The sequence below is a fragment of the Mesoplodon mirus genome (assembly GCF_964341445.2).
Source record: "Mesoplodon mirus genome assembly, chromosome: 12".
In the NCBI taxonomy this organism is placed as follows: Eukaryota; Metazoa; Chordata; class Mammalia; order Artiodactyla; family Ziphiidae; genus Mesoplodon; species Mesoplodon mirus.
Genome location: NC_138988.1, coordinates 1,282,180 through 1,297,956, shown reverse-complemented (window position 1 = coordinate 1,297,956; position 15,777 = coordinate 1,282,180). Strand labels below are relative to the sequence as shown.

At 52.0% G+C, this 15,777-nt stretch overlaps 1 protein-coding gene across 3 annotated transcripts in view; it reads left to right on the top strand.

The window, feature by feature from the left end:
- The window catches only part of MGLL (monoglyceride lipase), a 253,365-nt gene that overhangs the window by 150,604 nt on the left and 86,984 nt on the right, over window positions 1-15,777 (top strand). The window contains exons 1-2 of one of the 3 annotated variants that reach the window (XM_082639169.1): window positions 2,297-2,339; window positions 3,512-3,656. In XM_082639169.1, coding sequence (XP_082495295.1) covers window positions 3,532-3,656 — 125 coding nt within the window. In that variant the 5' untranslated portion in view covers window positions 2,297-2,339; window positions 3,512-3,531. Of the gene's footprint in view, window positions 1-2,296; window positions 2,340-2,811; window positions 3,056-3,511; window positions 3,657-15,777 lie in introns of those variants that run through there. The other 2 variants (XM_082639167.1, XM_082639168.1) reach the window with 2 other exon arrangements.

Here is a 15,777-nt window from a genome sequence, read left to right as displayed (position 1 = left end):
ATGAGACAACCACTCTGAAATACATTTTGGCAGTCTCTTAAAAAACTAAACATGCAGTTTCCATAGGGCCCAGCAATTGTACTCCAGGGCATTGATGCCAGAGAAATGCAAAAACCTGCAGATGAATGTTTACAGAAGTTTTATTCATAGTAGCCAGACACTGAAAACAATCCAGACGTCCTTCACCTGGTGAACTGTTAAACCGTGTGCTACATGCATACCATAGGATACTACATGACAACCTGGAAATGCTGAAAGAAAAAAGCGAATCCTAAAAAGCTACACACTGTGCAATTCAACTTATAAAACTTCTTGAAATTAGAAAAGTTTAGAGATGGAGAACATCTTAGTGGTTACCAGGGGGTGTGGGGAGAGTGGGGATGGGAGAGCAGAGGGTGTGACTGAAAGAGGGCAACATGAGGGATCTTTGTGGGGTTGGAAGGTTCTGTCAACATCCATATCCCAGTTGTGACATGGCCCTATAATTTTGCAAGATGTTACCTCTGGATTAAAGGGTACACAGCATCTCTCTCTATTATTTCTGAATTGAATCTACATTTATATAATTGAATAATTGAGCCTACAATTTTCTCAAAAAGTTTAATTAAAAAAAAAAACACAAAAAGCCAGGTACGGAACAGCACAGTCCCACTCTCTGAACTCCCAGTGTGGGCGCTACCAACCCCCGTGCTCTTGTTTACGTCGGTAACCAAACTAGGAGAGACTCTTCAAGCTCTTAACCACCACGTCCACTGGGGTTCTGCTGAAAACTGTCCCCCAAACTTTCACAATTGTGTATTCAAAATCATGAGATGCTGGAGCTGGGAAAATCTGAAACAAGTGCATACAGGGGACTTGGTGGGCTTTGGGTCCCCCACAGTGTCCATTGGACCCCAGTGGCCACTCCTTGAATAAGTTCTAATCCAGGGCTTCCCTGGTGGCGCAGTGGTTGAGAGTCCGCCTGCCGATGCAGGGGACACAGGTTCGTGCCCCGGTCTGGGAAGATCCCACATGCCGTGGAGTGGCTGGGCCTGTGAGCCGTGGCCGCTGAGCCTGCGTGTCCGGAGCCTGTGCTCTGCAGCGGGAGAGGCCGCAGCAGTGAGAGGCCCGTGTACTGCAAAAAACAAACAAACAAACAATTTTGTAATCCAGGTGCTTGCAGTGTGACAGCCTCCACCTCCGGGCTCTCTGCTCTGAGACGGCTGCTCCAGACTTGCCGTGCCTGGGTCCTGTCACTTAGCCACCCCTCTCCGCAGCGCTTACACCCAAGCGGCTTCTCAACGGCTTCTCTCGTTGTATTTCTTACTTTGGAGCACAGGCCTTAAGCAGCCTGGGTCTCCACCCTCAAGACGTGTGACCCTGAGATGGGAGTTTCTGGAGGACAGTGGTTCTTTTCAACACTGCAATAGTGTAAAGTTGTTTGTGAAAGAAGGAAGGACGCAAAGGCCTCCCGAGGTCAGTGTGAGCAGGGGCACCTGTCACTCAGGGACAGAGGTGTTGTCAGTCGTGGGTTGCAGGTGAGGAGACGAAGCCTCACAGGCAAATTGGAGGTGCTAACGCTGAGCCCAGGTGGTCTAGACTCTGATCCAGTGCTGTCCCTGTGCCCCAGCTGCACTGGACGCTGCTCAGAATTCCCTGTTCCCAGGGGTTTTGTTAGGATCCCAGGGAGGGTTTCTGGGGCAAGGCCTGCACTTGTCTGCCTCTACCCTACCTTTTGGGGATTAACACCCAGCTTTTTGTGTGTGTGTGTCTGTGTGGTGTGTGTGTGTGTGGTGTGTGTGTGTGTCTGTCTGCATGGGGTGTCTGTGTCTGAGTGCTTCTCTGTTCCTTTTTATGTGTTATGTGGGTTTGTGTGTATCTGTGGATCGCGTGTCTGTCTTTGTGTATTGAGTGTGTGTCCGTGTGGTTTGTTGTTTGCATGCGTGGTGCCCACGTGTGTGTATCTGTGGGGAGGTCTGTGTGCATGTGTGTCCCTGAATGTGTCTCTGTGCGGGTGGGTGTGCGCGCGTGGTGTGTGCGCGCGTGGGTGTGGCGTGTCCTCCCGCGCGGAGGCTCCCGAGAGCCGTCTCCGTTCGGGGAGTGACAGCCCTCGGCGCGGCCACCCCGGGGCGCGGCCGGCGGGGAGGAGCGCGTGGCGGGTCCGCTGGCCGCACACGTGGGCCCGGCGCCGCCTCTCGCGTTCCCACCCCCTCCGGCCGCCCCCGCCGAGAGCCGGGATAAGTGGCGGCGCGGACGCCGCGCCCTGTCTCCGCGGAGCCGGCGGCGCGCAGTTCTCCGGCCCTGGCCCGCCACAGACGAGGACCGCGCTCGGGGACGCGACAGCGGCGCTCGTGGCCCCGGTAACTGCCTCCCGTCCCCGCCTCCGGCTGCCGCGCCGTCCCAGGGTGGGGCAGCCCTGGGTCCCCGCGTCCCCGCGTCCGGGCTCGGCGTGGGCTCCCGCGCCCCTGCGCGCGTGTGCGCGCGTGTCTGTGTGTGCATCGGTGCGCGCGCGTCCCGCTCCCCAGCAGCAGCCCCGAACCAACTTGGACCCGTCAACTCCGTGTCCCAGTGCCCGTCCGCGAGCAGAGCAGCTGGCGGCACCTCCAGAGACAGCGCGGGGCTGTGCTGCCTGCGCTGGTGGAGACGGGAGGGGAACAAAGTTTGTCGGGAGCCCGGGTGACTTTCCTTGGGGACCCGCATGTGTGCGTGTGCGGGGGCCCTGGGAGCGCGGACCTGGTTCTCTGGCTTCCCGGGCAGTGGGCGCCGGGCTCCCGGCCCCCCTTCACCCCTCCTCAGTGGTTTGTTTAGGAAAAGTGATGGTGAACTAGTAGTGGAGGCTCGCAGGGGCCCGGTGCCCGCCCCGCGGAGGGAGGGCGGCCCCGGAGGGCTGAGAGGGCGCCGCACCCTTCAAGTCTGGGCGGTATCTGTGAGCCAGGGCGCGAGGTGGGAAGCAGGGGCGTGGGGTGCCCTGCAGGCCGCCCTGTGACCGCCGAGATGAGGGAACAGCCCGTGTTTGCCTGGCTCTGTCAAGGCTGTGTGGTTGTGAACCACAGAAGCCAGGACGTGATGGAAACAGGTTTGTCATGGCATCCTTGGAATTTCAGACAGGAGAAATTAATCGGAATATCATCCACCTCATTATCGCGCCCCTTTGAAACTTCCTTGGGGATTTTAAGATAGATGGGTCTTTTGCAGCTGGGTCTTTATACCCACAGAGCTGACTATGATTTCCACTTGATTACAGCTAAAATAGCCTTTAAGATGAAGTTTCCTGAAATGATTTAAAATAAACACAGATGGGAAGGGGGGAAAAGCTTAATGAGGCACTTAAAAAATAAAGTGAGCATTTTTCTTAAGAACAAATGGGATTTTTCAGTCTTAAGAAATATATATGTATTTTTAAAGTCTTTGAAATGGAGGTTTTTTGTTTTTAACCTGCTTTAAAAAATTGTTACTCTGAACAAGGTTTCCCTCCTGATCTCTGTGTTTTGCCCTATCCCTGACTTTGGAATGTGTCCTTCTTCCTTCCCAGGACCTGAAGATCCTTTCAGAATGCCGGAGGAAAGTTCTCCCAGGCGGACCCCGCAGAGTGTTCCGTACCAGGACCTCCCTCACCTGGTCAACGCCGACGGACAGTACCTCTTCTGCCGGTACTGGAAACCCTCGGGCACACCCAGGTAAGTCCCCCCCCCCCGAGTGCTACCCGGATGTGCCCTGGGGGGTTCATGTCCCCTCTCCCCCTTTGTGTGCAGCTCCTGTGCGGCCACTTTCTCCATGACCATCTTTACGTGCCATTTTAACATCAGGCACAGCAGACTAACAGAACTGAGACTTATATATCATCTTTTTTTAAAATTAAGCAGACGTTCTATTTTCATTATAACAACTAGGATACGGATTCTACCGTATGGCAGTTTTCAAAAATTCCACATGACTTTATTTTTTGTACTGGAGTTGATTTCCTGTTGTACAGGCATTCCTTTAAAATCCAACCCAACAATTATAGAAAACCACCTAATCAGATAAGAAAATCAAAATAATGGATATATAGTAACTTTTGTTCTCTTTTCCTGTTTGAGTATGAGCTTCAGAAGATGTCATACCTATGTAACAGAAAGAAAGGGGTCTGGGTGTTTCCTCCTGATTTCTTGCCAGCTCAATTACTTTGTACATTTTCCATCAAGGATTTGTCTTGCTATTAGAAACAGGCGTTGGGACTGCATACAGTAAGACAGCTGGTCTCCTGCTTCCCTCCTCTTGTACGAAATAGGGAAAACCCTGCTTGTTTGTGTTGTTCAGGGAAAGAAATTATTTGCGGTAACCAATTGGCCTAGTGACAAGTGAACATTTTCTGTTCCATGGGCATGTTACCTGTTTCACAGTCCTGTTGTCTCCTAGGGGACATGTATGGTGTGGTATGGATTATAGGATTATGTCTCCCTTTGTGTTTCAGTCATCACCCAACCCTAGTACAGATACAAAATTCTTCCTATATTTTCAACAAGGTTTGTATAATCCAGGTAGCTGCACATTAAAAAACAAAAACAAAAGCAGAGATATGGACTTTAAAGACCTGGTTTAAAATCATAGCTTCAGGGCAGCCATATAAACCGGCTATTGTAATGGGCAGTTAAGAACTCCTACAGGGCTTCCCTGGTGGCGCAGTGGTTGAGAGTCCGCCTGCCGATGCAGGGGACACGGGTTCGTGCCCCGGTCCAGGAAGATCCGCTGAGCGGCTAGGCCCGTGAGCCATGGCCGCTGAGCCTGCGCGTCCGGAGCCTGTGGTCCGCAACGGGAGAGGCCACAACAGTGAGAGGCCTGCGTACTGCAAAAAAAAAAAGAGTTCCTACAGGTCTGGCCATGTCCTTCTTAAAGATTTCCTCTAGAGGAGAGAGTGTGTGTGTGTGTGCATGTGTGTCAGATGGGGAGGTGGGGTTGTCAAGCATTATCATTAATTCTCCATTCTGACTTAACTGGCAGTACAAGTGCACACTCTTGGTTTAATTTCCAACAACTTCGTGGTATGTGGTGCATTTGATCAACATACAAAAAGAGGACAAAGATGGTGATGTTTGAGTCTCAGACTTTGGGGACTTCCTGGTTAAGTGGGGAGGTTGTCCTCGCTCCAGGTCGATGGCAGGGAGACCCTGCGGTCCTCAGACGGGGCGAGGCCGAATGGCTGCCCTTCCCTGGGCCGTGAGTGGCTTTCACGGTCTCCACCCTGAGTCACACTGTGGGGAGCTCTGTGCTCCCTCGCTTTTGCTCTAGTTAGAGATGGCAAACGCCACTCCCAGTTGTTTAAACCGAGTGTCTCTTGGGGTCAGTGTTTACCTTGCAGCGGACGCCGATGGGAATAAGAAAGGGGGTGGGTGGTTGAGGTAGCTGGGCCCTGGGCTTTGGAAGAGAGGCCGCCTGCCTACCTGCTCGGCCTCCACCCCCTGAGATGATGCAGGTCGATAAACTCCCTCTGGGATTGGCCCCCCTCTGTCAGGGGGTCCGTAAAACATTTCACCACCAGCCCTGACCAGTTGGAATGTCCTGGAGGCCCCTGCGGTGACAGATGCCGCATCCTGGCGTCCTGGGGGAGGGGTCAGGGCAGGCCGAGTGGTGAGGACGCAGCGGGGGCCTCAGGGCAGAGGTCTGTGCGGGCTGGTGGGGGAGCGTGTCCCTGTTGGAGAAGCTGAGCCCAGCTGCTCTGGCAGATAGCAGTGCGGCAGCCCTGCCCTCTTGCTGCTCTGGGACAGCTCTGCTGCCTCTAGGAGCGGGAGGGGACCACTGGCCTCTGCCCTTCCCCTCCAGGGAGTGTCCTCCACGGTCTTTCCCCCAGTTAGCTCAGAGTCTTGTCTGCTCTAATCGGCGGGGAAAACACCAGCAAATGTCCCTTTTCTCTGCTCCTTTTAAAAAATCTTTCCCACAGAGGCCCTTGGGACCTCAGAAGCCACTGACTTACAGACAGTGTCCAACAGAGGGGTCGGTGCCTGTCTCTCTTACTGAGCACTGGGATGGGTTGGATTTCTGGTCAAGTTGGGCCTGTTCAGAACACCTGCCAGAACACTCAGCCCCCGGAGCATTTGCTGGGTTCCCAGACCAGCTCTGCCGGTGGCCCAGAGCGACCCAGGGTCATGGCGTCAGCCACACTGGGAAGCTGGCTTAACCTGCTGATGCAAACAAATTGTGTCTCTGCAAATACTGGCCTCCTCACACTGGGCCCTGAGAAGGAGGAAGGCGATTCCTGGGATCGCTGTCACCAGATGTGCGTCCAGACTCAATGCTGTTTTTAACAGAGCCGGCCAGAGACTCAGTCTTCAGTCATTATGAACCAGAGGCTTAAAGCCTACGCTTGGTTACGCCAAGGCAGATTCGTGCTCATCTGGTAGTATTTACTGTAACAACAAACGTCGTACTTAAGGTGTAGCAGAATTATCTCATATTAATCGAGTACCGATATCCTGTGTTCTGGAGTCCGGACTAGTCTCTTAGATGTGATCTCGTTTTATCTTCACATCAACCTGTGGGGCAGATGTTATCATTATTTTCCCTCTTTTAAAGCTGGTCCAACTGCATTTTGTCCACATTCCTCTGGTTCCAAGTCTCTTACTAAGGAAGACAGACTTTTGTCTAAGTACTGTCTTCCTGATAAATTCTTACATTTTTTGTTAGGGTGAAGGTCACTTCTTATGGTAAAGAGTAATAGAATAATTAACCCTCCCTAATTGTTTCTTCATAGTATATTACAAGTGGGAAATAGATTAAAATATGATCCATTCTGAAACAAAATCTTCTGATGCCCTGGGGACTGGCTGCCTTATTGAGTACTTTGGAATTGTAAAACACTGGTTCTTCAGCAAGTTTCCATGATGGTGTTTTCAGGGTGATGGAGACCAGCCCAGGTGAGGCTTGAGTTGCTCTGTGGGCTCTCGTGCCCTTGGATAGTATTTCACACCTTTGGATTCAGTCCACCATGGGGCCCTCAGTCCACTTAAAGGGCAACTTTGAATTACCTTCTGAATATTACTTAGCCCTCCTGCCCCACAGGATGAATGACTGGGCCACATCGTTGGGGGGCCCGGGGTGGGGGTGGGGGTCTGAAACAATACTCAGTGTGATGACTTGGCTCCAAAGAAGTCCTCCCTTGGTTCTGCTGGACCAGGAGGGCTAGAGGGCTCGCCGTCATGGTGGGATTGCACGGCGCAGCCTTCTGGGCGGTTAGTTCCCGGCACGGACTGGTCGTGCCCATCTGTCTGTCCACAAGGCTGGTGTGAAATAGACACTTGTGGGATAAATGCCCAGATGCTCCTTTGAGCAGGGGCTCCCCGCGTGCTGAGTGTGCTTTGTCTCTGGGGAGCACCCCACCCCCACCCAACGCTGAGCAACGGACCAGGCTCTCCTTCTGCAGCTTCTTTGGTGGTAACAGCCAGTGTACCGAGGGGGCCGTTTCAAAGAGCACTGGCCCTCCATGGGACAATGGCCTGATGCAGATGCCTGGGTGACTCCTCAGTGGAAGCTCCAGAGCCCCTACCTTTGCAGGGACCTCCCAACCTGAGCCCCGGAGCCCCTTCTCCAGTCTGCGTGGCTTTGCCCGCTTCTCCTTTCTTGCCTCCACTCAGGAGCTGGTCTTCCTCCAGTGACCCCGTGGCCACTGGTCGCCGTGGACGCCTCCTCTCCCCTCCCCGCCTCCGCCCGTCCAAGCTGCCCCCTCACAGTCTCAGCCAGTGTGGTTGTCAGGACTTTCCTCTTGGTGACAAGGTGCTGGGAGTGGGGCCCATGGCAGGGGCTGGACTAAGGAGGGTGGTGTGGCATTGTTTCTGGAACCTCCCTGTGTTCTCAGAGCCATGGCTGTTGTCGGTGGATCTAGAATCAACAAGCCAAGGCCCCTCCTCCCCTCTATATTCCCATTCCCCAGAACAGGGCTCAGCTGACATCCCCTACCCTTGCCCTACCCTTTCCTGGGTCACTTTGCTCCCTTTCAGACACGAGGCCTTCGCAGTCTGTGTCTGGAGTTTCGGGCGATGCCGTCTTAGGGCACTTCCTCCCACCTTTGCACATTTACCTGGAGAAGAAGCCATTCCCTGAAGCTGGGATATATTTAAATGCTAGAGAACATCCTCCCTTCCTGCCGCCCCTCATGATGTCCTTCCATCAGCCACCAACCACCTGGGTGTGGCATCTGTGACTCCAGGAGCTGGGCCCCTCCCGGCCAACCTGGTCCAGACCACAGAGGCAGAGTCTCCATCATCTGGTTGGACTTGATTTCCACCGCCCGCCCGCTGGAAATTCTGTTCCCTTAGATCAGTTGGGCATCTGTCCGTCCTCCCCTCCGCCTTAGGCTTTCCAATCAGGTTGTGTGTCAGTTACTTGGTGCCTTTCTCCCCGCTGCTCACGGTGTGGGTTCAGTGTCCTGGGCAGCGTTCCCCGGCTTCTGTGTTTCTTGGAGTGTTTCTCCCTCCCTGTGGGCCCCTGCAGACCTCATGACCCCACCCCCTGTGAACTCCTGCCGCCTGTGTGGCTAGGCGTCACTGAATCACTTACCTTTGGTTGGTACATCCCCAGGGCCAAGCAAATCACATCCTTTCACTGTCCCTAAAAGTAGCCACTTTGAACTCCATTCTCTTGGTTCCCATGGTCATGAGGGCCGCCACGGATCTATCTCCCAGCCCAGCTCCTTGGACCTTCCTCCGATTGTGGGGTCTGGGATAGCTCTTGGGCTCCCCAGAGCCTCTGCAGGAAGGCAGGCCCTGAGGGCTCAGCTCCGTGAGTATCCACTCTTCCCGCTTAGCCATAGCCATGCTGCCACCCAAGAAGTCAGTTAGCAGACCCTGGTTTATTGCAGCCTGCGTGTCCTAGACAGAGCTGGGCACCAGGGTGGGGAGAGAGGAGCAAGGGCCGCTGTGTTTCAGGAAGCGGTGGGCGTAGTTATTGTACGAGGGGCAGGGACCTGGAGACGTGACCACTGCTAGCCACACAACACCTTGGTGCACGTTAGACAAAGGAGCCCATTCAGGTAGACGTGGCCTCACAGGTGTGAGGTTTGGTGAGCAGAGCGTGGGCTGGATTTCAGCGCCTACTCACCCTTCCAGCCAGCGCCCTTGAACGGTATTGCACCTGTGAGAAGGGCGCGCAGGGCAGGGAACCGAGTGAAGCTAGAAAGGTGGGCAGGTGGGGCCAGGTGCCCAGGGTCCTGAAGGCCGAGCTGCCGGCTTGAACTTGAGCCTCAAGGGGTGGGGAGCCATGGACAGGTGTTAGGCCAGGAAGTGGTGCAGTCAGGCGTGTGACTTGGACAGCCAGCTGGCTGGAGGTGTTTGCCATCATCCAGGTGGCAGGTGAAGGGTGCTGAGTCAGGCGTGGTAGTGGCACCTCAAGTTGCAGGGGACTGACCGTGTGTGGTGGTGATGGCAGCGGGGGGCGCTCCCAGGTGTCTCCCTGAGTGACAGTGCACAGGGAACACCTTTAGATTGCTCCGCTCTGAAGACCCGGGGCTGCTCTCTGCCTGTGACGACATGGGGCGCTCCAGGTGTTGTGGGACACCTTGCTGGAGCCTCCCTCATAAGCCAGTAGGAGAAATGGAGGAGAGGTATCGGGGCCGCAAAACGAACCACACTGCGAGCGTCACCAGTAAAATACTAACGCGGGAGCGGTTGATTTCATGAAGGTAAGAAAGGAATTCTTCCTGCCTTCCATCTTCTCCCCACGCTGAGGAATCAAAAACCACCTTTGACTTATATGTGTTGGCTCATGAAATTTCTACGTAGACACTGAGAAAATGGACCTTACTATGCGTTTTATAGCAAGGACATTATTTTTAATCAGATCACTGCCTTGCAGTACTACTTCAGATTTCTCTTGCCTATTTTAAGAATTTCCAAAAGTTCCTTCCCCTTGTAAGGAGCCGCTGGTCCTCCTCCTGGTGCTTCTGCCGTTCTTACAGCACAGCAAACTGCCTTAGTTTTAAATAGGGCATCTCTCTGGGCTTTTTTTTTTTTTTTTTTTAAAGATTCTTCAAACAGCAAAGATCTTTTGATGGCGAGAGGAAAGGCCGCTGCTATTCTTGCAGTTGATTTTTCCAACAGCTACGTTAAGGGATAATTTTTTCCAGTTGCTTTAAGAATGTTCTGCAGATACAAGTCTGTCTTTGTTTGCAGTGGAGTTGAAGGAAAAAAACAGCAAAATAAGCTGCTTCCTGAACGAGAGCCATGTTCACCATTGTCTGTCTCTTGGCACCTTTTAGGTAGAGACGCTGATCCCAGGCGCACTTTGTCCCCCAGTGCCAGGCAAACATCTGTTATTGTCTCAATGGGGAAACGGTCCTTAGTGGTGCGAATCTTTGCGGCTGAGATTACAGGATGACCCTTGTCCCATATTTAGGGTCAGCCAAGTCTCTTGTTGGAGGAGGTGCTTTCACTTCACACAGGCTTGTTCACTGGGGTGGGGGTGGGGAGGCAGTGGTGGCCATCGAGTGGGACTAGGGGTGACGTTTTCTCTGTATCGAGGGCCTGGTCCACTCCCAGAGGGGCGGGTGCAGGGAAGAGGGCCACCAGAGGAGCTTGCTCTGTGTCACGCTGTTGCGGCTCATGGCAGCAGGCGTCCCTCCCGCACTTCGCTGGGCATCAGTCTCCGCTCTGGCGTTGGGCAGGCTCTCTGGTACGCAGCAGTGCAAAGTTTCTCACCGTCCTCAGAGAGGTTCAAAGGAGCTCTTCTCATTAACCTTCTGGAAGGAAGGGGGGAGGAGGGAGGAAGAGGAGGGGCAGAACAGAAGGAGGGTTTGGGCAATGCGTCCTCCCTGGGGGCATCCCACGGCTGGTGGAGGGTTTAGGGGGTGGAGTTTGCGGACCTGTCGACATCATGATGGGCGAGTATATGCCGTTTCCCAGAAAGGACGGTGGATCACAGACTCCCCCAGACTGTCAAGGTCGGGGCGGCCTGTGACCCCAGCACTCTGTGCAGCCTCATCATGTGAGGGGAGGTGGCTCAGAGGGTGGGCATGGTCACCCGGGGGCTGGCGGGGCCAGAGGGCAACCCCGGAGTTCTTCCGCCCCACCCTGTCTCTCAGCAGCTGCTCCCACACCTTCCTCTCGTGGGTTTAAACCACAGATCAGCCCTTCCCAGTAAGCGTTTAAACAAATGTCTGGCTTGGGGCCCGGCTTAGAGAGGTCCTAATTGCCACCCTTCTCCCCGCCCCCTGCCCCCACCAAAGGAATCATTTCCCACGCCTCTGTCCTGGCGGTTGTGTTTTCAGTGCTGAAGAGTGTGTGGGCACCTGTGCGGCGCCCAGGGGGCTGAGGAGCGGGGGTAGACGGGCCTCAGGAGGACGCAGGAGCCTGACTTAGACCCAGAGGTGGGAGGAGAAACCCAGGAGGCCTCCAGGAACACAAGAGAAGACGCCGAGGAGGTGGGGGCCCCGGGTGGAGTCGGGGGGGAGGGTGGAAGGAAGGATGGCGAGAGAAGGAGCTGGAAGGCAGGGAGGAAGCTGCAGGCTGGGTCACCCTGGGCTCTGGTCAGGCTCTCCTGGTCAGAGCAGGCCACTTTTCCCCAGGCTGTCCACGGCGGCTGGATTAGAGATGAAAGGCACCCGCTTAGGAAGTGCTGCCTTTAGACATTTTAGGCGCTCCGCTCTGTTCTTCCTGTTGAGTCACTCTTGTAGAGGTATGTGCACAGCCGGATGGTGCAGCGGAGAATGGCGAAGGCCGTGGAGCCAGGCCCCAGGACCAGCCTGAGTCCACACGGACGGCGTGGGGGCCGTCACTGGACCAGTGGTCGGTTTTCTCACCTCTCCCCCAGGTGATTATACGGTTAGACATCAGTGGGTGGTCAGCGCCTGGCACCCACCGTCTGGCTGGTGAGCTCTGGGGACCGTGGGCTTGTCTGTTACTCGCCACCCTTCCTTACTCCCCTCCACCCTCCTGGCCGGCATGAGTCACAGAGACCCAGAGGCACAGCAGTAACCTTTATAAACTCCACCTTGACCTCTCTCCCCATGTTGCAGGCTGTGTGCTTTCCCCAGACCCCAGGTTTTTACTTTTTTTTTTTTTCCTTAACAGTTAAAACTCAGTTCCATTTCAGTGAGATTTCAAACTCCACAATAAACTTCTGTAGATGCTTAGTTTACAAAGTCATGGGGAAGCCTTTGGTGGTGAAATTCTTTTTGAGATAACACATAGGTAGCAAGTTAGATACTTTCTTTAGTGTCACATGAGACCTCTGTGACAGTGTTTGAGTTGTCACTCTTGACTGGCTGGAGGACCAAATGACTCTTAGGGAGCGAGGCTGGGGGCCAGTGCAGACAGACCCACCCGCTTCTCAGAGTCCCATCTTCAGTGGCTTCAGTCCTTGCCGTGTGTGTCTCCTTTGGTCCTGATTGCGGGCCGGGGTGTGTGGAGATGCTCGTGCTACAGAACGAGCCTGTGCTACAAGGGCCGTCCTGGCACCTGCCGCCTCTGCAGTGGCAGGGTGGTCAGTGCATCAGGAACTTTCTGGGTTGACGCCCTGTGCTGGGCTCAGCCGGGCAGTCCTTGTGCTAGTCTTGGCTGGGCTCTCCATGTGTCTCTGTGCAGGACTGGCAGCTGGCGGGGGGCTGCTGGTCTCAAGTGTCTGGCCCTGGCAGGCTGTTGGCGGGAGCACGTCTGTCCTTCCCCACATCCCCTGTCCTCCTCTCCCAGGCTGTTAGGGTGGCATTGTTTCGTGAGCAACAGCGTGCTTTCCAAGTCTCTGCTTGTGTCGAGTTTGCAGATGTCGAAGTCAGTCAGCCCGGAGGCGGTGGGGACGCATCCACGGAGCAAGGTGAGGGGAGGATAGTTTGTGGCCATTGTTGAATCTGTCACGTTCAACAGTGGGAAAGATTTTTGTGCTGAGATGTGGAAAACCAGGGTTGAAATTTTATTTCTGCCTCTGAGTGACTCTGGACAAGGTATCCTCATTTAGACCTTCCAGCAAGTTCCCAGAGGGTTTTGTATTTTATGTAACTCTGGTGTGTTTTGCATCTCATAGTGGTAGAATAACCTGTGAGCTTCTCCAGGGCAGAATTCATGCTTCCTTAGTGCGTGCCCCTTGTAGAGTTCCGTGCCTGGCACAAACTAAGGGATCTCAACATGTTTGTTGAATGAATGAATGAACTTCCTATATTTAGAGTAAGATGATTGGGCTAGATGAGTCTCAAAAATCCCTTCTGGCATGGTTTTCGAGGAAGAGAACAGAACATTTCCATCAAGTATAGGTCAGAGGGGCTACCTGTTTGTGCAGGAAATGCAGCACCTAAATCCAGAAGCATGAGTGAACGAGTTAGTAACACCTAGGATGGGAACATTCCCTACAGTTGATCCCCTGGGATACTAGGTGGCTGGGTTTTGGCCAATTTAACTTTGAAGTAAAGGTCTGTGTGTGAAGACACCCCTGCAAGTGGGAACTGCAGGACGGCAGACAGTGTTTTCCGTGTTAGCACAGAAGTCACCGTGGACACCAGAATCTGGAGTGGTGTCAGCTTCTTCTTGATGTGGGGGATGATTCAGTGGGCGTTCACTGAGCTCCAGATGTAAACTCAGCGCTGTGGTAGACAGCGATGGGGGGTCCTCAAAGCGACATGGAGACCCAGGGTCTGCTTGACTGCAGACCTCCAATCCCATGAGTTCTTTCTGAACATCTTGTGTGTGCCGTGTTTCATTCTGGTTTGGAGATATGGAAATGAAACAGCCCCCTGTCTGCCTTTGAAGACGTCTCCCCACATTTATCAGGGAGATAGTTCCAAGCACCGTGGGAGTTTGCTTGTGAGGGCAGTGCATTCGGGGGGAGGGGGTGTGGTCTCGGGGAAAAGTTGAGGTGACTTTAAGTCAGCCCTTGAATGTGGTTGGAGGAACCACTTTCACACAGGCATGGAGGTATGTTCTGAAAACGACAGGAAGTCTTTGGAAACTATAGTCTGTGGTACATGGCAGAAGAAGAGTTTGGAATCGCTGGTTCAGGAGCCTGAATTTGAACGGTCCTTGTATTAGTCTGCTAGGGCTGCCATAACAAAATACCACAGGCCTGGTGGCTTAAACAACAGAAATTTATTTTTCTCACAGTCCTGAAGGCTGAAGGTCCAAGATCCAGGTGCTGGTTGGGTTGGTTTCTGGTGAGAGCTCTCTTCTGGCTTGTAGATGGCCACCTTCTCGCTGTGTCTTCACATGATCTTTCCTCTGTGAGTCTTTCCTCTAATTGGGTAAATCTTCCATGATTGAACTTGGATGAGGATCCTGACTTTTCACGTTTTTGCTTCTCTGTGATTCCATGGTAGATGCCCCAGCCTGTCTGAAGTTGCCTTTGCCTTGATGTCTTGTGTCTAGGCCCATCTGGTTTCAGCAAACCCTACTGGCCGGCTGGCAGGTTCAGACAGGTTCAGACACAAGAGTGGGAGATACCAGGGACAAACTCTGTCAGTACTGTGTAGACCCCGTAGTTGCCTTCTCTCTAGTGATTCCTCCTCCTTTCTTACTGATTTTTGTCCCCGGGGTGGCAGGGGGGTGGCTTTATGACTAATGATTGGAATATTTACACCTGATTAAAACCATTCTCACTTCCCAGTGTTATTTGTAGCTAGAGGTGGCTATAGGACCAGTCTATCTCCTTAAGACACTAGAAAAAGAATAGTAAATTAAACCTAAAGCAAGCAGAAGGAAGGAAATAATAAAGATGAGATCAGAAATTAGTGAAGTAGAGAATAGAAAAACCATAGAGAAAATAAACGAATCCAAAAGTTGGCTGTTTGAAAAGATCAACAAAACTGACAAATCTCTAGACTGATCAAGAAGAAAAGGGAGAAGACTCAAATTACTAGAATCAGAAATGAAAGAGGAAACATTAGTACCAATCTTTCATAAATAAAAAGTTCTAAAGGAATAGTATGAGCAATTGTACACCAATAAATTAGGTAACTTAGATAAAGTGAACACATTTCTAGAAAGATGCAAACTAGCAAAACTGACCTAAGAAGAAATAATAAAAAATCTGAATAGACTTATAACAAGTAATGAGATCGAATTAATAAGTAAAACAACTACCCACAAGGAGAAGCCCAGGCCCAGATGGCTTCACTGTTGAAATCTACTAAACGTGTAAAGAAGAATTAATGCTAATTATTCACAGATTTTTCTTAGAAGAGGAAGCACTTCCCAACTCATTCTAAGTGGCCATTATTACCAGGTTGCCAAAAGCAAACAAAGACATGCAAGAAAAGAAAACTACAGGCTAATATTTCTTATAAACATTGATGCAGAAATCCTCAGTTAAATACTAACAAACTGAATCCAACAACAGAAAAAAGAATTATACAATATTACCAAGTGAGATTTATCCCCAGAATGCAAGGATGGTTTAATATCTGAAACTCAATTACTACAATACACTATATTAGTAAAATTAAAAAAACTCACATGATCATCTCAATATATGTAGAAAAAGTGTTTGACAGAATCCAGCACACTTTCATGATAAAAACATCCAACAAACTATGAATTGAGGGGACCTTCCTCAGCCTGATAAAGAACAATGACAAAAGTCTCAAGCTAATACCATACTTAATGATAAATGACTGTATGCTTTTTTCCTAAGGTAAGGAACAAGACAAGGATGTCCATCTTACCACTGCTATTCATCACTGTACTGAGGGTCTAGTTATGGCAATTAGGCAAGAAAAAGAAAGAAAAGGCATCCAGATTGAAAAGGAAAAACTAAAACTATCTCTATTTGCAGATGACATGATCTCGTATGTAGTAAATCCTAAGGAATCCACTAAAAACTATTAGAACTAATAAATGAATTCAACAAGATTAT